This window comes from Ahaetulla prasina, chromosome 1 (genome assembly GCF_028640845.1).
Source record: "Ahaetulla prasina isolate Xishuangbanna chromosome 1, ASM2864084v1, whole genome shotgun sequence".
Taxonomy (NCBI): Eukaryota; Metazoa; Chordata; class Lepidosauria; order Squamata; family Colubridae; genus Ahaetulla; species Ahaetulla prasina.
This window is the reverse complement of record NC_080539.1, coordinates 255,085,965-255,109,534: the sequence shown is the minus strand read 5'-3', so window position 1 is coordinate 255,109,534 and position 23,570 is coordinate 255,085,965. Positions and strand designations below refer to the sequence as shown.

Here is a 23,570-nt window from a genome sequence, read left to right as displayed (position 1 = left end):
CCCTAATGTTGAATAACCCATCTGATTGTGTGATATCGGTTACTGGCCCGGGGTTTGTTATGTTGCTTCTGCAGTTTGCTTTTATTCCTTTGTCAGCTGCTCAGAGTCACTTAACGAGTATGAAAAGAAGGACTAGGGGAGACATGATAGCAGTGTTCCAATATCTCAGGAGTTGCCACAAAGAAGAGGGAGTCAAACTATTCTCCAAAGCACCTGAGGGTAGAACAAGAAGCAATGGATGGAAACTAATCAAGGAAAGAAGCAACTTAGAACTAAGGAGAAATTTCCTGACAGTTAGAACAATTAATCAGTGGAACAACTTGCCTGCAGAAGTTGTAAATGCTCCAACAGTGGAAATTTTTAAGAAAATGTTGGATAACCATTTTTCTGAAATGATGTAGGGTTTCCTGCCTGGGCAGGGGATTGGACTAGAAGACCTCCAAGGTCCCTTCCAACTCTGTTGTTGTTGTTGTTGTTGTTGTTACTACTACTACTACTACTACTACTACTACTACTACTATTATTATTATTATTATTATTATTATTATTATTATTATTATTATTATTATTATTATTATTATGTGATCTTATAAATCAAAGCTTTTTTTCTTTTTAAATGAAGAAATCAAATGAATGCTCATAGATGGTGACTTTCAAATACAATTGTCAATTGAGATCTTAATGTTACAGTGTGTTGAAACATATTTAACTGCTTGGGAATTACATCACATGTACAGAAAATCTGCATGCATCATTCCAGCTCTGAAACAAACAAGTGATTCAATTAGATGCTTATTCTATGGCTGAAGAGTATACTTATAGACTTTTTACTTTGTGCTTGTTGATCATTGATCTATTTGTAGTTTTCTATTTATGTCAGAATATTATTTATGGTCTGCAGTTACAGTAAATCATCCATGAAGTCTCACCTTGACCTAAAGACAAGGAATACATACTTTTGAAATTAGTGGCAACCTTTGTTTTAAGTATGATTCGGTGTTAACCATGCTAAGGACACTTACCCAGAAAAAAGTAAACTAGTACCCTTTTAATTTTTTTAAGTATTTTTTATTTTATTTTAAGGCAAAGGTACCCCTGCACATGCATGCTAGTTGTTTCCTGTTCAAGGGACAGTGCTCATCTCCGTTTCTAAGCCGAGGAGCCAGCACTGTCCAAAGACGTCTCTGTGGTCATGTGGCCAGCATGACTAAATGCCGAAGGCGCATGGAGCACTGTTACCTTCCCACCAAAGTGGTCCCTATTTCCCTACTTGCATTTTTTTACGTGCTTTCGAACTGCTATGTTGGTAGGATTAGTAACAGGAGCTCACTCCGTTACTTGGCACTAGAGATTCAAAAACCACTGAACTACCCAACCTTCTGATTGACAAGCTCAGCATCTTAGCCACTGAGCCACCAGCATCTAAAAGTCTGGGGTAGTCTTCTTCGATTCTAGGGATAGGGAGATGCATAAAAAGGGAAAGTCAATCTCACCCCATCTCCTTTCTTTCCAAAAGAAATGTCTATAGCTTTGCAAGGGCTGCAAAACCTCAGCACAGCAGAGCAAATTCTGCAGCAAAGATAGCTCTTCTTTGTTGCTGCAGCCTGTGCTGATTTTTAGGGGGACTAATTGCTACTTTACCATAAGCTGACCACTAGTCTGGGTTGAGACAACATACCAAGTTATTCTCAGCTGTTTTTCCAACAACAACAAAATATGCTTAATAGGCATTTCATCTAGTCACAAGGTTATCATATTTGCAGATTTAGATCACACAGTAAACCCAATCTCTGAATAGTTTAGAGCAGAGTTCCCCAACCCTTCTGGCTTTGCAGACTGGCAGAGTGGGGGGAAAGAGGAGATAGTTCTGTGCAAGCACACACACATCCATTTGCACAAGCAGCATGCATGCCGCTCACACAAATGGCGCACACATACATGTGCTCACCCACTGATAGCAAAAGTGGATGAGTTACAACACCCAGACATAAAATCAGTGAAATCCCTTTCCCCAAGTTTTGAAAGATGACTACACTTGAGTTTTCCTGTTTGACCTACCATTCCAAAGACCAGGTTTCAAAACTCTGCCCCCTCCACTAAACAAGAGCAGTGCCCCATGCCATTATATTATGGCTCTTTGGGAGAAAAGAAAAAAAAATGTTGCTGTGGAATGCCCAAGAACTGTAGGAAATGGGTTATCCCAGTCTTTTATGGCCAAGAAATGCCAAGTTGATCCTACCCCCTATGAGTCACCCAACTATACTGTCAACAGAATTGTTAGCAAAGCAGCATCAATTTTACATACTTTGAAACTGTTCTTCTGAAAACTCCAAGGAATTCTGCAACAGGAAGGACCCAAGTAAAAAACTGTATGCTGAGATGAGTCGGAATAAAGAGAGAGGTAAGATTATCCTTTAACCTCTGATTAAAGTTAAAATTTGGGGGGGGGGAAGAAGGATTTTCCATGTAATAGATTTGCACAAAGACAACATCTGTTCCAAGGTGCATCTGTATTTCCTACAGGAATGAGAAAAAGTTAAAAACAGACCATGTTTTGTTTCTTTGTCAGTGTTTAAATTTCTGGAGATTATTATCTCTCTACAATCTCCGGCAAATTGGAATTGCTTTATATTAGAGTCACTTCTAAATAAAGAAGATCGGGATCTTCTTGGGAGCTGCTTAAAACTGAAAGCCTTATATTTTCTATATCTTTATTCATTTATCTAAAATGCTGGCTTCATTTTAGTGCTGTGAGTTCAGTAGCATTGTATTTTTCCTCCTCTGCTACTGAATTTTTTAATTAAAAGATGTCTGTATGCTTTCTCTTTTCATTTTTTTTAAAAATAAATTTTGATTCTATTTATCTGTGGAGATATTACTCTATCACCCCACAAAGGAGGTGAGCAAAGAAGACTTGATTTCTCTAGTCACATACCTCAGTGTTTTAGGGTTAGGATACAGGGCTACAGGATTTATTTCATTTTTATTACTTTTTCCTTGGTAGTAACATTCACAGACTGCAGGAACTCTCTTACATACCTTGAGAGTTGCTGGAAGGGGAGAAGATGCCAAGTATAGGTAGTCCTCGATTTATGACCAGAATCAGAATTTCTGTTGCTAAATAAGGTAGCTCTAAATGAGTCATAGCCAATTTTATTACCGTTTTTCCACAGTGATTAAGTGAATCACATGATCATTTAATGAATCTGGCTTCCCTCATTAACCTTGCTTGTTAGAAGCCCACTTGGGAAGGTGGCAAATGGCAATCACATGTCCCTAGAACACCACAACCATCACAAATACGTGCCTGTTGTCCAGCGCCCAGATTTTGATCACATGACCACGTGGAGTCTGTGATGATTGTAAGCAGGATGACTCGTTGTAAGTTACTTTTTTCATTGAAGTTGTAATTCTGAACAGTCCCTAAATGAATGATTGTTAATTGGAAGGCAACTCCCTTGAAGGCAGTTGGTGTCATAGAAACTGCATAGAAAGGGAGGAAGCCAAGGGTGCATAGCAGTGGTGAAATTCAAATTTTTTTATTACCGGTTCTGAGGGTGTGGCTTGGTGGGCGTGGCTTGGTGGGCATGGCAGGGGAAGGATACTGCAAAATCTCCATTCCCTCCCCACTCTGGGGGTAGTATTTGCCGGTTCTCCGAACTACTCAAAATTTCCACTACCGGTTCTCCAGAACCTGACAGAACCTGCTGGATTTCACCCCTGATGTGTAGTCTCCAAGTACTTCGGGGACACAGGGCTTGAGATTGCTCAGGTGTTTCACTTTATAGTTTCAGCCATGCTGGTACACCTACAAATGGAGATGGCACCTGTATTTGAGATGGGATGGTTGTCTCGAGTCCACGTCTTGTTGAGATTATTTGGGATGGATTTGACCCTGTGGCTCCCGAAGACATGGACAGGTTGTTGGGGCGGTTGAATGCCACCACATGTTTATTGGACCCGTGCCCCTCCTGGTTGGTGCTGGCCACTCAGGAGGTGACACGAGGCTGGCTCCAGGGGATTATAAATGCTTCTTTGATGGAGGGTGTTTTCCCCGCCGCTTTGAAAGAGGCCGTGGTGAGGCCCCTCCTCAAGAAGCCCTCCCTGGACCCGGCTATTTTAGGAAATTATCGTCCTGTCTCCAACCTTCGCTTTGTAGTGAAGGTTGTTGAGAGTGTGGTGGCATGTCAATTACCCCAATACCTGGATGAATCTGTCTATTTAGACCCGTTCCAGTCTGGCTTCCGACCCGGGTACAGTACGGAGACGGCTTTGGTCGCGTTGGTGGATGATCTCTGGAGGGCCAGGGATAGGGGTTGTTCCTCTGCCCTGGTCCTATTAGATCTCTCAGCGGCTTTTGATACCATCGACCATGGTATCCTGCTGCACCGGTTAGGGAGTTTGGGAGTGGGAGGCACCGTTTATCGGTGGTTCTCCTCCTATCTCTCTGACTGGTCGCAGACGGTGTTGACAGGAGGGCAGAGATCGACCGCGAGGCCCCTCACATGTGGGGTGCCGCAGGGGTCGATTCTCTCGCCTCTCCTGTTCAACATCTATATGAAGCCGCTGGGTGAGATCATCAATGGCTTTGGGGTGAGGTACCAACTGTACGCTGACGACACGCAGCTGTACTTTTCCACCCCAGGCCATCCCAACGAAGCCATCGAAGTGCTGTCCCGGTGTCTGGAAGCTGTACGGGTTTGGATGGGGAGAAACAGGCTCAAACTCAATCCCTCCAAGACGGAGTGGCTGTGGATGCCGGCACCCCGGTACAGTCAGCTGTAACCGCGGCTGACTGTTGGGGGCGAATCATTGGCCCCAGTGGAAAGGGTGCGCAACTTGGGCGTCCTCCTGGATGGACGGTTGTCTTTCGAAGATCATTTGACGACCGTCGCCAGGAGGGCTTTCTACCAGGTTCGCCTGGTTCGCCAGTTGCGCCCCTTCCTCGACCGGGATGCCTTATGCACGGTCACTCATGCTCTGGTTACCTCTCGTTTGGACTACTGTAATGCTCTCTACATGGGGCTCCCCTTGAAGAGTACCCGGAGGCTCCAGTTGGTTCAGAACGCAGCTGCGCGGGTGATAGTGGGAGCCACACGTTGCTCCCATGTAACACCTCTCCTGCGCAGTCTGCACTGGCTACCTGTGGTCTTTCGGGTGCACTTCAAGGTGTTGGTGACCACCTTTAAAGCGCTCCATGGCTTAGGGCCAGGGTACTTACGGGACCGCCTGCTGTTACCGAATACCTCCCACCGACCTGTACGCTCGCACAGAGAGGGACTCCTTAGGGTGCCGTCCGCCAAGCAATGTCGGCTGGCGGCCCCCAGGGGGAGGGCCTTCTCTGTGGGGGCTCCCACCCTTTGGAACGAACTTCCCCCTGGACTTCGACAATTGCCGGACCTTCGGACTTTCCGCCGAGAGTTGAAGACCTATTTGTTTGTTCGCGCAGGACTGGCATAGGATTTTAATAGGATTTTAATTAGTTTTAACGTTTTAATATTTTATAAATTGGGGTTTTATTTTTAATTGTTTTAATTCGGCCATTTGTATAATAAGTTTTTTAATCATGTTTTTATGTGTATTTTGCTGTTGTTTTTTATTATGGCTGTAAACCGCCCTGAGTCCTTCGGGAGAAGGGCGGTATAAAAATTTAATAAATAAAATAAAATAAATGCCACTGGAGTCCCAACAACACTGGCCTACGGTATTTGCCAGCTGTCTGAAGAGGAACCAAATATGGAAAGACAGACCAATCAGCGTTCAAAACCACTGACGGAGATTTTGCTCTGCTGTAATGAAAGGCAACAGGCAAGCAGGGCGAGAATCTTCTGGTTACCACAATGATGGATATCACCAGGCCAGATCTGAGACACACAGCCAAGTGTTTAGGTGACAACCTTACTTGAGCTACCTGCTTTCCATCTTTTTCTCCCTGACCTTCCTTGCAGAATTTTTGTGTGTCAGCGTTTCAGAAAAAAACCCAGCCAGCAGGAGGAATGACCCCATCGATGGGAAGCTAACTTCTGACTTGAAGGCAGCACTATCTACTGATCCATGGCTAGCCGACAATCGAGACACGATGACGACCCGTGTTGGACTAGCTTGGAAAGGATTGAAAATTTATGTCCCCAACAGCATGAGACTCCTGGTGCTCCAGCGTAGCCATGATTCTCGATTGGCTGGTCACTTTGGATTTCTAAAGACCCTTCATCTGATTAGACGGCAGTTTTGGTGGCCAAAGATGAAAGCTGATGTAGAGGACTATGTAAAAAGTTGTGCCCCATGTGCCAGCAATAAAACAAGACCGGGGAAGTTAAAGGCCCTGGGGGGAAAAAAGGAGGAGCATAAAATAAATCAGATCTAGGTTACAAAAATTCAGACAACCTCTAGATGGTAATGAGATTGACGTTTTCTCTCTCCCTCTGCTGCCAGGATACTGATTTTTGCACCCCAGATCACCTAGCCATAAATAACTCCATATGTATAAATATATATCAATGGAGATATAAAGAAGGGTAAAATGCTTGACAAGCATTTAAGATATTTTTATTTTTTTTTGCATTTATATCCCGCCCTTCTCCGAAGACTCAGGGCGGCTTACACTATGTCAAGCAATAGTCTTCATCCATTTGTATACTATATACAAAGTCAACTTATTGCCCCCCAACAATCTGGGTCCTCATTTTACCTACCTTATAAAGGATGGAAGGCTGAGTCAACCTTGGGCCTGGTGGGACTTGAACCTGCAATATTGCAAGCAGTTGCTGTTAATAATAGGCTGCATTAGCCTGTTGCACCACCAGAGGTACATGAGTACATGATGCTCTTCAACAAGAAGATGTAGTGATGGAAAACTTTCACTGGTACCTAAAGCAGTTAAAAGTACACAAATCCTGTCCCTGTAAATATGATAAGAGTCCAGGTAAGAAAATAGGCCCTCTAGGGATAGGAGAAATCTTCAATGTCTAAGCAACTGAGACTTGTTCTTTAGTTCTTTCTTTCAGCTCTTGATTTCTCTTAAATGAGCCACAGAACATTAAGACCTTATCCAGGACTCTTGGCATTGTCTGAAAGAGCTAGACGAGGTCTGGTTACTCCTGAACTGGCATGTTGCCAACTTTCCACTAAATAAATAATGAACGGTCTGCTCAACAATCCCCGTGGAGCATTGCCATTCACCTCCTTCTGCCATTCAAAGAGCCAGGAAGGTAGCCAATGCCACAGGTAGGGTCCAGCTTTGCTGAAATACAATCAGCTTTCTAAGCTGAGAAAGGGGATCATGGTGCATGTGTGAGTGAATCATAATGGAGAGTAAGACTTAAGGAAGCAAATGCAGGTATGAGGGTGGAAACAGAGAGAGCAAAATAGAGATTAAAAAAACCTGTAAATATCTAAGCATTATGCTGGTCTGTGACCATAATAAAGATTTGCTTTGCTTTGATTCCTGAACAGATATAAGCAGGGGTCCAGAGAGGGCAAGATCGTTTTATCAAAGACTTTCTTTTTTAAAAAATAGACTACTAGCAGGTAATTTTATTTTATTTCCAGGGTATTGTTTCAGTCTCTTTTCTTTACTGCATTACTTTCAAAAATAAATAGATAATATGTAAGTGCCCAGGGACTCCATAGTGTTGCTCAACACTATCCTGCAGGCACTGAGACCTCTTGGGTTTCTACATCAGGGAGTTGTTTTACCTTGTTTGCTTCATTAGTGAAAAGCCAATCTGGACCGGGTCATATGTCTGACCTGATAAGCTCCGATTCCCTCTATATCCTCCGGCTTCAATCTTGCTCCTTACAATAATAAGATGACTTGATTAGGTTTTGATGGAGAGCGGGGGTGAGCTGTGACAGAAGCTGCAGTTCCCTCCTGCTCCCATGTCAGTCCCCAGCCCTGGGAAACACAAGGGATGATCCATTAGAAGCAGGGAAAGCAAAGAGGGAAAAAGTGCCTGAAAGAATGGGGAAATAAGGGAGATAAGGGAGGGGAAGAAAGGATAGGAGAATGAGGAGAATGAGAGAAAGAAAAGGAAGAGAGAGTGTTTAGACTGGGTAGGAAAAGTGGTCCCAGAACGAGGAAAACATTGCAGAAAAAAAATTAATGGGAAAAGGAGTGAGACAGCGGAAGGCATATGTAGCTGAAGGCTAGTCTGAGATATTTACATTACTTCAGATCTAGAAATATAACACTAAGGCAGTCCGGCTAGGAGTGTGTGCCTTTGGAGAGGACAGATGCCAGCAGAGTGGTCCACAATAGAGTGGCAAGCAAGTAGCATAAGGAACAGAACTGGAGCAACTGGAAACAGGTGAGAAAGAATTAGGAATATAGGTCAATGTCACACGGGATGTGCCTATGACAATTGGAGCCAGAGAGGAAGGTCATGGCAGTGGGAAAATGGGCTGGTCCTTGCCCTAGATCATCTTCCCCAACGAGGGAGTAAATAGCAAGAGCTCCAAAGGAGGATTGTAGCTCTTTGCCAGTCTTCAGCATGTTCTTTTTCTTTCGGGAGACCCGCCGACTGAACAATGAGACATCACACCTGGAGGCGTCTAGTTCCCAACATGGTGCTCAGAGGCAGTCCAAGGGTGGACACTCCCGAAGGACAAGCAGTTGGTCCCATGAAGAAGACCGTCAATCCATGCAGCGGCCCAGGATCAGGAGCACTTCTGAGCCTGCCTCAACCACCGCCTCTGGATCCCTCTCTCACACCTGCTTCCAGTTGGATGGTGGAGCAACCTTGCCTGCAACCAAGCCAGAGGACAAGCCATTGCAAGAGGCTGTCGGAAGAACCACCTTGGCTCACGCAGAAAATAAATGCCTAAGTATCGGGGATATGGAGCTTAGCCTCACCTCTGTCTTTGGGCAGGTAACTAAAAAACTGGGAGCAGATAGGGGGAGCCATGACAAGGAAGAAGAGTGGGCCATCCAGGAAGAGAAGGGGGCTGAAAATTGGGGAATTTGTACTTGAGGTCCAATGGAATAAGATAAATTCTCCAGTTATTAATATTCTATCTTCTATTATTGTAGGGTATTTTAATATTTTATCTTTTTATATAAAAAAGAACCATTCTAGGCTTTTTCCCTCTTCTTATTTTTTTCATAGCTAGGAATCTTGCTTTCCTGCAATGTCCCAAGTTAGTTCAGGATTTTTTCGGCATTTGCTATGTTGGCTGGGGAGTTAGCCATATATGGAAAGTCATAGACTTGTTACTCCTTACTCTGGGATCAGCTGAAGAAATCTGGAGGCCAAGATCTGGTTTTTTCCCCCCCAATCTTGAAAATCCTTGTAAAGGAATTCCTAATCAGGAGGATTGGCCCCTTCTGTAATTTAAAATTGTACCAGTTTGAGATTGGTGGTGCCTCCATCCAATACTGTGGGGCTTTGGGCCATAACTACCAATTTAGCTCTTCCTGCTCCAGAAGAAATTAAGACAATTTTGCTGCATTCCTGTTGGAGCTGTGAGTGGATTGGTTTGCTAATAGTAGAAACATCTCCTTTTTCTTTTTCTCCCTCACACTGTGAAAAGCAAATGCAGCGAGGGAGAAATGGGGTGGGTGGAGGAGGTAGCAGGATAGCATCTGGCTACCATTTGAATGCACCCTACAGAAGGGAGCATAAGCTGGCTATTACACAGAACAGAGCACAAGGATACTTACATGTGGAATGAAAATGTTTCACTGGAAGTGTGGTTTCCATTCTGCCAGGGTTGTTAAAAGGCTTGCAAAAGGTAACTATTCTTTGAGGAGCTTGCAATAGGCAAACCATGGTAAAATGTAACTTTGGATAGGTAAGTCTAATAAGACCTGAGGAGTTGTATCAATTTTTATAATTTAATAACACAAACAACAAAAGGGTGGTGGATTTGGCTGTCAGATCAACAATTCAAGCTACAATTTTGCCTTTAAAATGAACAACACAACGCTAAGGCAAAGGGGAAAGTGGTGTAGATGGTCCTCATTTAGCAACTGCCTCATACAGCAACCATTGCCACAGTTATGAAGAAGTAACTTTTCACCAATCCTCACATTTATGAACTTTGCAGGTCTTAAAACAAAGGAGAGCTGAAGTAAGATCATATACTCAGTTGCAGTTTTACTTAGTGACTACTTCACTTAACAACCAAGTTTCCAGTCGCATTGGGGTTGCTAAATGAGGGTTACCTGTATTTAGCTACAGCGCTAAATGAGCAATAAAGGGACTGTATTCAGAAGCCTTGTTGGACACCAGATTGACACAGTGCTAATATGAACAGTTTGTAATTTATCAATAGTACATGATTCGCGGATAATTGGCTATAGCAGGTAGAGAGTTAGAAAATAGAATAACACAATTGGAAGGGACCTTGGAGATCATCTAGTCTAACTCCCTGCACAAGCTGGAGAGTCTATACCATTTCATACAAATAGCTGTCCAGTCTCTCCTTGAAAACCTCCAGTGATGGGTCACCCACAAATTCTAAGGGAAAGGCATTCCATTGCTTAATTGTTCTGTTAGGAAATTTCTCCTTAGTTCTAGGTTACTTCTCTCTTTGATTAGTTTCCTTCCAATGGTCCTTGTCTTGCCTTCTGGTGCTTTGATAAATAGTTTGCCCCTCCCCATCTTTGTGACAGCCCCTCAAATATTGGAACACTGCTATCATATCACCTCTAGTACTTGTCACTAGACATACCCAATTTCAGCAACTGTTGTTCCTATGTCTTAGTCACCAGCTCCCTAATCCTCTTTGCTGCTCTTTTCTGTACTTTCCAGAGTCTCAACATCTTTTTTATATTGTGGTGACCAAAACTGGATGCTGCTGCTACACACTGTTGGCTCATTTTTAAGTGATTGTCCACTTGGACTCCAAGATCCCTCTCACAATTACTGGCATTGAGCCAAATTTGATGTAGTCTATAACTGTACAGTTGGCTTTTCTTGCCTAGGTGTAAAACCTTACTTTTATTTACCGTATATACTCGAGTATAAGCCGAGTTTTTCAGCACGTTTTTTGTGCTGAAAAACGTCCCCTCAGCTTATACTCGGGTCTATACGGCTTATACTCGAGTTTTTTTTTTTTTTTAAGCCCCTCGGCTTATACTCGAGTATATACGACTTATACTCGAGTTTTTTTTCTTTTTTCTTTTTTTCACATTTTACCGGACGGCGCGGGGAAGCCCTGCCGGTGCAGTGAGAGGGCGGGGCGGGGGAGCCGCCAGCCTTCTCAGCTGAGGGAGGGAGGCTTTCCCCAACCGGTAGGTGCCTCATTTCCCACCCTCGGCTTATACTCGAGTCCCCAGTTTACCCCAGTTTTTGGGGTAAAATTGGGGACCTCGGCTTATACTCGGATCGGCTTATATTCGAGTATATACGGTACTTTGAATTTCATTTTGTTAGACAGGGCCCAATGTTCAAGTCTGTTGAGAGCCTATCTTCTGGGGTGTTGGCTATTCCTGCCAGCTTAGTGTCATCTGCAAATTTGATGAGCTCCCTTCTATTCCCTCATCTAGATTGTTTATCAAGATATTGAAAAGTACTGGGCCTAAAACTGAAACTTGGGGAACCCCATTACTTCATTCCCTCCATATGAATGTAGTTTTGTTGAGGACTAGAATAGAATAGAATAGAATAGAATTTATTGGCCAAGTGTGATTGGACACACAAGGAATTTGTCTTGGTGCATATGCTCTCAGTGTACATAAAAGAAAAGATACATTCATCAAGGTACAACATTTAAAACACAATTGATGGTCAATATATCAATATAAATCATAAGGATTGCCAGCAACAAGTTATAGTCATACAGTCATAAGTGGAAAGAGATTGGTGATGGGAACTATGAAACGATTAATAGTAGTGCAGATTCAGTAAATAGTCTGACAGTGTTGATGGAATTATTTGTTTAGCAGAGTGATGGCCTTCGGGAAAAACTGTTCTTGTGTCTAGTTGTTCTGGTGTGCAGTGCTCTATAGCGTCGTTTTGAGGATAGGAGTTGAAACAGTTTATGTCCAGGATGCGAGGGATCTGCAAATATTTTCACGGCCCTCTTCTTGATTCGTGCAGTATACAGGTCCTCAATGGAAGGCAGGTTGGTAGCAATTATTTTTTCTGCAGTTCTAATTATCCTCTGAAGTCTGTGTTTTTCTTGTTGGGTTGCAGAACCGAACCAGACAGTTATAGAGGTGCAAATGACAGACTCAATAATTCCTCTGTAGAACTGAATCAGCAGCTCCTTGGGCAGTTTGAGCTTACTGAGTTGGCGCAGAAAGAACATTCTTTGTTGTCCTTTTTTGATGATGTTTTTGATGTTAGCTGTCCATTTGAAATCTTGCGATATGATAGAACCCAGAAATTTGAAGGTTTCTACTGTTGATACTGTGTTGTCAAGTATTATGAGAGGTGGAAGTATGGAAGGGTTTCTCCTAAAGTCTACCACCATTTCTACGGTTTTGAGTGTGTTCAGTTCCAGATTGTTTTGGTTGCACCACAAGGCTAGTCGTTCGACCTCTCGTCTATATGCGGATTCGTCATTGTCTCGAATGAGACCAATCACTGTTGTGTCATCTGCGAACTTCAGTAGCTTAACAGATGGATCATTGGAGATGCAGTCATTGGTATACAGAGAGAAGAGAAGTGGGGAGAGCACACAGCCTTGGGGGGCCCCTGTGCTAATTGTACAGGTATTTGATGTGATCTTGCTTAGCTTCACCTGCTGCTTCCTGTTTGTTAGGAAGCTTGTGATCCACTTACAAGTCTGTTCCGGTACCTGTAGCTGGTTTAGCTTAGTTAGAAGAATGTCTGGAATGATGGTATTGAATCCTATCCTAATATTCCTTTTTACTTACTCTTTTCATGTATCCAAATTATGTTTATACTTTTACCTGTTATCTTATATATGATTGACAAAATAAATAAATTAAATAAATAAATAAATAATTTTTTTCAATCCTTAGGTAGTTCCCCTGTATTCCAAGAACTTTGAAAGATGTGGTTCAAAGGTTTTGAGATCACATCTGCCAGTTCTTTCAAAACTCTGGGATGTAATCCATCAGGACCCGGAGATTTGAATCTATCTAGAGCTGACAGGTGTTCTCTTACCTTATTTTTGCTTATTTTAATTTGCATTCCTAGCCTGTCTTTTACGGTTTTGTTTTTGGTAAGTTAGTTTGTATTTTCTTTGTGAGTGAAGACAGATTTAAAGAATGAATTAAACAGTTCTGCTTTCTCTTTACTGCCTGTTACTTTCTTGCCATGTTCTGCCATTAACGGATCAATAATTGTTTTCAATCCTTAGGTAGTTCCCCTGTATTCCAAGAACTTTGAAAGATGTGGTTCAAAGGTTTTGAGATCACATCTGCCAGTTCTTTCAAAACTCTGGGATGTAATCCATCAGGACCCGGAGATTTGAATCTATCTAGAGCTGACAGGTGTTCTCTTACCTTATTTTTGCTTATTTTAATTTGCATTCCTAGCCTGTCTTTTACGGTTTTGTTTTTGGTAAGTTAGTTTGTATTTTCTTTGTGAGTGAAGACAGATTTAAAGAATGAATTAAACAGTTCTGCTTTCTCTTTACTGCCTGTTACTTTCTTGCCATGTTCTGCCATTAACGGATCAATAATTTTTTTACTTTTCTTGTTTTTTATGTGTTGAAAGAAACTTTTTAAATTGTTTTTGACATTTGTTGTAAGTCTTAATTCATTCTGAACCTTAGCTTGTCTAACTTCATTTTTGCAGGTTCAGGCAATTTGTTGGCATTCTGCTTTAGTTATTTGTCCCTCTTTCCATTGTTTGTACTTATCCCTTTTTTTTCCAATTTCAATTGGTCAGAAAGTTCTTTATGCATTCATGCTAGCGTTTTTCTTGGTTTTCTTGGTTGAGCCAATCTTTCCTGGTTTGACGCTACTTCATGCAGTCTAAAATGGGGTGATATGTGAAGCTTCCTTGTTGACGTCCTCTGGGGTCCTATGCTTCCTGAAAACCATATCATCTCTAGAAAAAAACATACCCAAACTTGAACAAACTCATTTAAGATCTGAATAAAATGACTGCACATTGATTGGTTTCCCTTTGTCTCAAAATCAAGTTAAGGTATGTAATTACTCCTTCACAGAACATGCTAACTTTAGGGCATTGCAAAACATGAAATGAAATGTTATTTTTATGGTATCTCCAAGAAGCACATATTCTTTCATTCTTTTCCTATACAAATATAATGTGCACTAACACATCTGAAATACTACTTTTTGGTGAATAATCTAAGATCTACTGAATCAACAGTATAGGATCCAACAGTCAAGAAATGTGCCTCTATAATGGTACGAGGAAATGACTTTGGGAGATTGGGAAAGAAATACTGCCTAGGGAATGATCAGATAAGGGGGGGACATAGCCCACAACTGCATAATGTGAAGAGACTCAGTAAAGGAATGTTCCTAACTTCTCAGACTGTAAAAGAGATGGTGGGAGATTTGTACTTTCAGATGTGCAAAATTCTGTTAATGTAACCTTACAATAAGCTAGACTTAGTTTATCTGGTCATGTTTCCTGTCTGATCAATTTAGGAAGGCTGACAGTCTCAGACTAGACTTGGTACAGTAGCAATGAAGCCTATTTTATGGGGAAAAAACATATTCAGATTCCAGGATGTGTCTATACCTGCAGTGATTAAAACTGAGCAGGCAATGGCTTTCTCTGTGACACCCTCTGGAAATGAAACTCAGACTTTGAAGAAGCAAGATAGAAGGAGTACTGATACTTTTAAATGTTGTGGTTGGAGAAGTTTACTGAGAAAACCGGCTCCTTGGTTCTCCGAGGAGCTGAGGGGGATGAAACGCCGGAGAAGACGCCTAGAGAGTTCCTGGAGGTCCAGCCGTTCAGAGGCTGATCGGACACTAGTTAGATCCTATACCAGGACCTACCTAGTGGCACTGAGGGAAGCGAGGCGCCCACGCCTCCTCATTGCGTCGGCAGATAACCGCCCAGCTGCCCTGTTTGGTGACCCGCTCCCTCCTTCACCAGGGGAGCGGATGACCCGCTGCAGGGACGCATGAGGAGTTTAACGGTTATCTATACGATAAAATCGTTCAGCTTAGGGACGGTCTGGACCAAAATTGTGGCGATTCAGGCGGGGTATCTGAGGCGGTCTTGGTGATGTTGTGTGGGATGAGTTTGACCCTGTGACTCCGAGGACATGGACAGGTTGCTGGGTAGATTGAATGCCACCACGTGTTTACTGGACCCGTGCCCCTCCTGGCTGGTGCTGGCCACTCAGGAGGTGACACGAGGCTGGCTCCAGGGATTACGAGTGCTTCCTTGTTGGAGGAGTCTTTCCGGCCGCCTTGAAAGAGGCGGTGGTGAGGCCCTCCTCAAGAAGCCTTCCTGGACCCGGCTGTTTTAGGTAATTATCGTCCGGTCTCAACCTTCGCGGCGAAGGTTGTAGAAATATGGTGGCATATCAGTTTCCCCTGCACCTGGAGGAAACTGTCTATCTGGACCCGTTCAGTCCGGCTTCCGACCGGTTACAGCACTGAGACGGCTTTGGTCGCGTTGGTGGATGATCTCTGGAGGGCCAGGGATAGGGGTTATTCCTCTGCCCTGGTCCTATTAGACCTCTCAGCGGCTTTTGATACCATCGACCATGGTATCCTGCTGCGCCGGTTGGAGGGTTGGGAGTGGGAGGCACCGTTTATCGGTGGTTCTCCTCCTATCTCTCCGACCGTCGCAGACGGTGTTGACGGGGGCAGAGGTCACCCGGCGCCTCACTTGTGGGGTGCCGCAGGGCGATTCTCTCGCCTTCTGTTCAACATCTATATGAAGCCGCTGGGTGAGATCATCAGTGGCTTCGTGTGAGGTACCAGCTGTCGCTGATGACACCCAGCTGTACTTTTCCACACGGGCCACCCCAATGAAGCTATCAAGTGCTGTCCCGGTGTCTGGAAGCCGTACGGGTCTGGATGGGGAGAAACAGGCTCAAGCTCAATCCCTCCAAGACGGAGTGGCTGTGGATGCCGGCATCCCGGTACAGTCAGCTGAGTCCGCGGCTGACTGTCGGGAGCGAGTCATTGGCCCCGATGGAAAGGGTGCGTAATTTGGGCGTTCTCCTGGATGCACGGCTGTCTTTTGAAGATCATTTGACGGCCGCCTCCAGGAGAGCTTTCCACCAGGTCCGCCTGGTGCGCCAGTTGCGCCCCTTTCTAGACCGGGATGCCTTGTGCACAGTCACTCACGCCCTTGTGACGTCTCGTCTGGACTACTGCAATGCTCTCTACATGGGGCTCCCCTTGAAGGGCATCCGGAGGCTGCAGTTGGTCCAGAATGCAGCTGCTGGTGATAGAGGAGCCCTCGTGGCTCCCAGTGACACCTATCCTGCGCAGGCTGCACTGGCTACCTGTGGCCTTCGGGTGCGCTTCAAGGTGTTGGTGAGCGTCTTTAAAGCGCCCATGGCATAGGGCCGGGTTACTTACGGGACCGCCTGCTGCTACCGAATACCTCTCACCGACCCGTGCGCTCTCACAGAGGGACTCCTCAGGGTGCCGTCGGCGCGACAGTGTCGTCTGGCGACACCCAGGGGAAGGGCCTTCTCTGTGGGGGCTCCCGCCCTCTGGAACGAGCTCCCCCCAGGACTTCGTCAACTTCCGGACCTCCGAACCTTTCGCCGCGAGCTCAAAACTTACTTATTTATCTGCGCTGGACTGGGTTAGTTTTTTAAGTTATGGGTTTTTAATGGTGATTTTATAGTTTAGGGTTTTATATCGGTCGTTTGACCGTTTTTAGTTTTAAATTGGCCGGTTAAATATTTCATTTTAAATGTATTTTAAATTTATTGTGTACCTATGTGTTTTAATAAGGCTGTACACCGCCCTGAGTCCTTCGGGAGAAGGGCGGTCTAGAAATCTAATAAATAAATAAATAAATAAATAAAAACCATGGACAAATAATCAACCCAGAGTTCTCACTTGAGGCACAACTGATCTGGCTGAAATGATCGTATTTTGGATATATTATGTTTGCTCTTTTGAGAAGGCTATAATGCTGGGAAAAGGGAGAGGAGAGGAGAAGTCAGCAAGATGGACAGACTCCATTACTTTATTTGTTATAATTTGATTCATTGTATAAATCTGCAAATTGTCTCTGAACAAATGAAGTAAGTCAATAAATGCGATTGCTCTGGCATAACACTTCCACTCTTAAAGCTTTCTATTTTTTTGAATCTAAACCTGGGCCTTTCCCCGTGTTATATTTGAATTTTCAATAAGGTGAGGAAGACTACTTTGTGTTAGAAAGGCCTTAAATACTTAAACAAACATGCCTGAATTTTTCTGCATGCCTTTATGACTCACAAAAGTTGATCAAAATATGCTTTTAAAATAAGCCCTCGATTTGTACCAGTTTTCATAAATGCTACAATTGTAGTTTTATTTCTCACTGGGGAATTGTTTAGACAAGAAATTGTTTTTCCATTTGCAATATTTCTTTCTCCCAATTTCTGTCCTGAATTCGTGTTATTTATAACAGATGTTCAGCTCTGGTGAGAATGGCCTTGAGTGTCTAAACACAATGGATTTTACTAGCTCATTCAGATCTTGTGCCAGTTGTATGTGCTACTTTGTACGTCCAATGATGCCAGTAGGGCTACAGCATCTATACTCAGTGGAAGCAGTCCATCCTTGGTGCAAATATTTCAAACTATAGATGATTGTCACAGAGGAGATTATGGCCACATATGCTCTGACAGAGAGGGAGATCAGTTTATGATCCAGGGACTCTTCGTTTGCTCTGACTGAGATGATCTTTGGAAGGAGGCAAGAGAAACAAACCATGGATAATGTTTTCCTTCCTGGGATACTGCTGTGCTCAGAGAAAGAGACGCCTGCTTGCCCCTCCATTCTCTGTTTCAGCACCATCTATTATTGAGTTTTGCATAATCCTGAGGATTATGGTACTACTCTACGCCTTTCCCCCTCCATTTACTTTCCCTTAATATTCTAGATATATTCAACAATAAAAACCCTGAAAATCCTCAAAGAGACTAAACCTCCTAGAAGAGAATCACTTGTTACTATAAAAAACCCACTGCCATCAGCGCCAGCTGCCTGCAGCCCAATGCTCTGCTCTGTGGGATGGGGGGGCCTTAGAAGCCATGGGCAACTGCACCAAAACCCTTGGCAAGCGACTCTCCAAGGTAGGGAGAAAAAGATGGAGTGGGGGGGCTCCTCATCCTGTTGCATTCCCATTTTTCTGTCTGGCTCCTAGCAGGTGGCTGTTTCAGCACATGTTTGTCTACTTTCCTTGTTTTGCTGTGTCTGTCCATTAATGTCCGGATCTGAGGCCTGAATTCTCTTAGGAAAATATGGCAAAATGTCCCCATGTGGTGAGCGTTTGTGGAAAAACTCTTTGCTTTGCCCTGTCTCAGACTAATGGGTTTTGAGGTATCATCCCAGGATCCTTTTGCTCTAAGTAAAAATTCTCCAAATTGTTGGGATGTTTTGCACAAGAATAATTCAGGAGGCTGAAAATGGCTTTTTTCTTTCTCCCTGTTTTAATCCTTAGCCAGTTTTGTTTCTTGCATCCAGTGAGTGGGGGGAATGAACAAGTTGTAACCCAGGACCAGAAAATATTGGTTCATGGAATTGGGTCCCATCGTTTATGCTCGCTCCCACATTCTTGCATTTGTTCGAGGTCAGTCATCTCCATTCTTGATGACTAGGTGAGAAGAACCCACGTATATCCCAGTATTTGCATGCCATTTTTGTACCCAGCTTAGACTATCAAATAAAGGAAAGGGCGACATTGAAGAAAGAATGGAAGGGAAGAGAGTGTGATGAATTGTTCAGTGAAGAAAACAAAACATATATGTTGAAAAACATATTTAGGTGTAATAGTAGGGAATCTATGTAGCTCAGGGCTGAATTTTTTTGATTCTTGAGGTTCTCTTGGTTGTTTTCCTACAGATGTGTCATTTCCATGTTAGGTAACATCACCTCTAGAATTATATTTCTGCCTGTTATCAAGAGTCATGTTTATGTAATCGTCAAAGCACTCTAATTGTAACTTTTGCAAAGCTTTGATAAAGAGAAGACATTCAACCAAAGCTAAACAACAACAAAAAAGAGAAGCTGCCAAACGATTTTTAAATTTGAAAGCATGAGGAAGATGGTCTCTGTAACCAAATTCTCATGAACAGGTCAGCCTGGTTTTTATCTCTGTCTATGTTATTTCAGTATAGAACTGCGTAAATAAGCACTCCATATGATTTCATAATCCCCTTTTTGTCAAATTAAAATTGGAGACTTGGTGGGCGTTTTTGGAGGAGTTTGAAAAATTGAAAGTTGTGTGCTTATGTGGCAAAGAATATTTATTCAGAGTTAGGGCATTCTTTTACACCACCCATGTTTTAATGTCTTTTAAGGAATATTTCACTGCATATTTTAAAAATCATGTTTACTTCTATTTAACTTTTATATCCATTGCTGGATAGAAAGTATGAGCGTTTTAACGCAACACACATGAAGGACATCTAGTTAGGAAAGAAACATAGTTTGCCAAGAACCCTGTTAAAGATTCATTGCCCTCCTCGCCAAACCACATTTCCTTGAAATTCAGTCTAAATCTGTAAGGACAATATGTAGGACAAAAAGCAGAGAGATTATTAGGAAAAATGAGCACACCTACTCTAAAGGTGTTATTGTTAGGATGTATATTTTTGTGCTTGAGACATTGGTGCATGTATCCCAGCAGTATGACATTTTGGAAAGAGTGGACTATGTATTCTATGTCTCCCTAAAATCATGTGTATGCATTGAGTAGGTGCCATGAGTATCATCTATGGCAGGGGTGTCAAACTCACGGCCCGCAGGCCGGATGCATCATGCGCTGACCACGCCCATGCCAGGTTTAGCAAAGGGGGGGGGAAGTCGCAATACATCACATGACAATGCCGTGATGACATAAGTTTGACACCCTTGATCTACGGTATTAGGAAAATACACCTGCTTGTACTCCAGCATGGACCCTGCTGCGCTGGTGTTATAAACAATGCTTTTGACTCCCATTAAGGATTCCCTGAAGGGTTGTGCAGGTTGAAATATACTGTACCATCAGCTGACTGACATCAATTGAAGGATGTTACGGTATTTCTCAGCTGGTAACATTTCTCTGTCTGTCTTTTGTGTTCTTGTCCTTTTTCCTTTCCGTCTATTCTTTCCTTTACTAGAATCTCCCAAGAGTCAGGAATCTTTACTCCCTATCCTATCATGCCTCAGGCGTGATAGGATAGGGCCTTTAATCAAACATACCTAATTGCAGGCTATTGTGAAGGAAAATAAGCAACCCTCAGAAGCTCTTGACTCCCCAACCTCTTCTAACAGCAAGCTGGATGAAATGGCGGATGGCACACAGCATCCATCTTTGCAGAATTATTCAATGCTGCATGGCTTGGTGGGGCCAGCCTGCATCTTCTTGCGCCAGAGCATCGCCATCTCATTGATCGTACGTACTCTGCTTCTCCTGTAGCTGCCACCATATCTCCTCTTGACCCTCTGCCCTGCCAGTATGATTCTCCTCACTTACCCTCTGTGTAGTTCCCCCACTGCTCCATTATGAATTAGCTCATCTTCAGGGTTTTCTGCTCCCTCGGAAATCCCACTTAGCACCTTTTCTGTAGTCAAATTATAAATCCCTGGATGTATATAAGTGTCCTTCAGTGACTTCATTGTGTCGTGTCCCACTCCTCCGCTGACGGCCGGGTCAGGGAAATCTGAATCAGGTGTGCCTCTGCAGCTCTGCCAAAGTCCTAGCAAAGTCCTCAAGGCAGGCAGGAGACCAGAAAGTGACTTCAGCAAGATATGTTTAGACTTTGCCTGACTCAGAGAATGCCAGAAAGCAGATTCTTTATATAGGCCATGGGGTGTGGCTCCATGACTCAGCACTTATCCAGGCCTGCCCCTCCCTTCCTTCTGTTGCCTCCGCCTATCAAGTCTTCTGACACGAGGGTCACTCCATTCGGCAGCTGTTGGTAATAAACCTTCCTCAGGCTCACATGCTGTGGAGGAGGGGGAGGGGTCTAGTTGCTCCGTTTGCCTGGGCATGGAGCCAGAGCTGGGGGCTGGAGGTATTTCTTCTTCTTCAGCCTGTCTGGGCATGGAGCCAGGGCTGGGGGCTGGAGGTATTTCTTCTTCCGTGTTCGGAAGCAGATAAGAAGACCCCGGCTGAGGTGAGATTGGACGAGACACAACACATTGACCCTATATCAAAAGCTCGGAAACTGGAAAGATTAATTAATAATTAATAAGGATATATTGATACGCAGCTGTTTCATGCACATTATGTTACTGCATGCCCGATAAATCAATAATATTTACACCATGCCATAAAAGAGGAAAGTGAGGTTACTGGTGTTAGATGCTAAAGACTGTGATGGAAAGCAAAGCTCTTAAAGCTACTTTGTAATTCATGGCAAAGACAATCTCCTATTTTGAGACTCCACAATGAGCAGATCAATCTTTTAATAGCAGCTTTTGAATGATCCTCCAACTAGGTGAACCCTTTTAACATATTGCCATACTTTACCTGCTCAATGTCAGTGTCCACAAAACACCCAGTTTTAAAAGGAACTACAACCCATGGCCCATTGGATTATCCTTCTTTCCACATATAATATAGGCTGGCATTCTTTCTCCTCCCCTCAGGATTCCCAGAAGAACCCTGGGAAAATGTCCTCCTTCACCTTGGCTGACCCACGTATTACCTGCCACTTTGCTGGGGGGAGTGGGAAAAAAGATGAAAATTGCACCTGTGTTCCTCATCCTGGTGTGTCCCCAAGGGCCCCTCACTCTACGTTGACCAATAGCGCCCCCCACCAACCCTTCTTCACCAGCAGGCATCTGAATCGCTCCTCATTCTTCCCTTACCACCCACTAAGAAATTTTAAATTTCAGTCTTGTTTCCAAAGCATCCAATCACCAATCTTCTGTCGGGCTTTGCTGTCAATTGGATGCAAAGGGTATGTCCCTCTCATTTTTCCTTGCACCATGCATCCTATGGCTTTCAGGAATGTGTAGCTGGAAATAACAATCACAATGACTGCGGCAATCAGCAGCGATGCTGCAGTGGCCACAACTTTGCTAATACAACTGGTGAAAGATCCTTGAAATTTCAATTACCTCAGAGTAATGGATCCTGGATTCTAGATGCATTCTTTAAATTAGCCTTAATTTAAAACTTGTTGCAAAATGTTCTCCTGTTTCACTGTTTGTTACAAATGGATGGGGAAATCAGACATAAAAGGTGTTCAAATAAGCATCAGTTGGCAAACAGTTTCTGTTTTGTCTTTTCACTGGCCTCTATTCCTATTCTCTCCTCAGGACCGAAAGCTGCGAACAGAAGAAATTGAAGGTAAAATGAAAAATACTTTCTCATAATTCTTTTTTAGGTCTTTTCAAGCTCGGTTAGTCTGTACTCTGATCTGAAATCTAGGGCCCTGCAGGCAGCTGAGAAAGTTCTTCAAGGACAGGTCCAGAAACAGGTGATAAGCTGGCATCTGAAGGCAGCATAGGGCTTTACACTGGTCACTTATATGATGCTCCCCTTTAAATTTTGATATGCTCCCCTGCTCTGAAAGAAAACAGTTCTTAATCCTAGATTGAATTCATTCCATAGTGTCATTTAAGGTATTTTCATCTTCCCCTCAATCCGCCCCTCACTTCCAAAAATCTCAGAACAGCCCACAACTGTTCCTGCAGAACTCAAGTTGAAGGGCAAAAAAAAAATGGTTACCAGATAGCGCCAGGTCTCCTTCATCCTTCTTCTCTCACTGCTCTGTTGTTAGAAGGATGTGGCGCCACTATAGGTATCACCATCCTGTGTAGTAGTGTGTTGTGTCTTGCCCACTCTCACAGCAGCCGGGGCCTTCTTATCTGCTCCCGAACACAGAGGAATGTATGCCTCCCGGCCCCAGTCCTGGCTCCATGCCCAGACAAGCTGAAGAGGAGGGGGCACCTCCCGGTCCCAGCCCTGGCTCCATGCCCAAGCAGGCTGCAGAGGAGGGAGCAGCCCCCGGCCCCAGCCCTGGCTCCATGCCCAGGCAAACGGAGCAGCTAGACCCCTCCCCCTCCTCCACAGCATGTGAGCCTGAGGAAGGTTTATTTCCAACAGCTGCTGATTGGAGTGACCCTCGCATCAGAAGACTGGATAGGCGGAGGCAACAGAAGGAAGGGAGGGGCAGGCCTTAATGAGTGCTGAGTCATGGAGCCACACCCCATGGCCTATATAAAGGATCTGCTTTCTGGCAGTCTCTGAGCCAGGCAAAATCGAACTTATCTTGCTGAAGTCACTTTCTGGTCTCCTGCCTGCTCTGAGGACTTTGCTAGGACTTTGGGCAGAGCTGCAGAGGCAAGCCTGATTCGGATTTCCCTGACCCGGCCATCAGCGGAGGAGTGGGACACGACATAGTGCATTTTTGCCATTTTTGTTATGAAAAGTTTCACAGATCTAATTTTGTATGGTTTCATCATTTTGCTTAGGTTCATGAGCTTGTTTTACTGAGATTGCTTTTAATGGGAAGCAATAACAAGAATAAATAACAAATATCCCTCA

At 43.8% G+C, this 23,570-nt stretch overlaps 1 protein-coding gene across 1 annotated transcript in view; it reads left to right on the top strand.

Moving 5' to 3' along the window:
* The first annotated feature begins 2,268 nt into the window (after window positions 1-2,268).
* LOC131183931 (calcium-binding protein 2-like) overlaps window positions 2,269-23,570 on the top strand; it is a 33,277-nt gene continuing 11,975 nt past the window's right edge. The window contains exons 1-3 of the mRNA XM_058154720.1: window positions 2,269-2,401; window positions 20,283-20,465; window positions 22,340-22,370. Coding sequence (XP_058010703.1) covers window positions 20,358-20,465; window positions 22,340-22,370 — 139 coding nt within the window. The 5' untranslated portion in view covers window positions 2,269-2,401; window positions 20,283-20,357. The remainder of the gene's footprint in view (window positions 2,402-20,282; window positions 20,466-22,339; window positions 22,371-23,570) is intronic.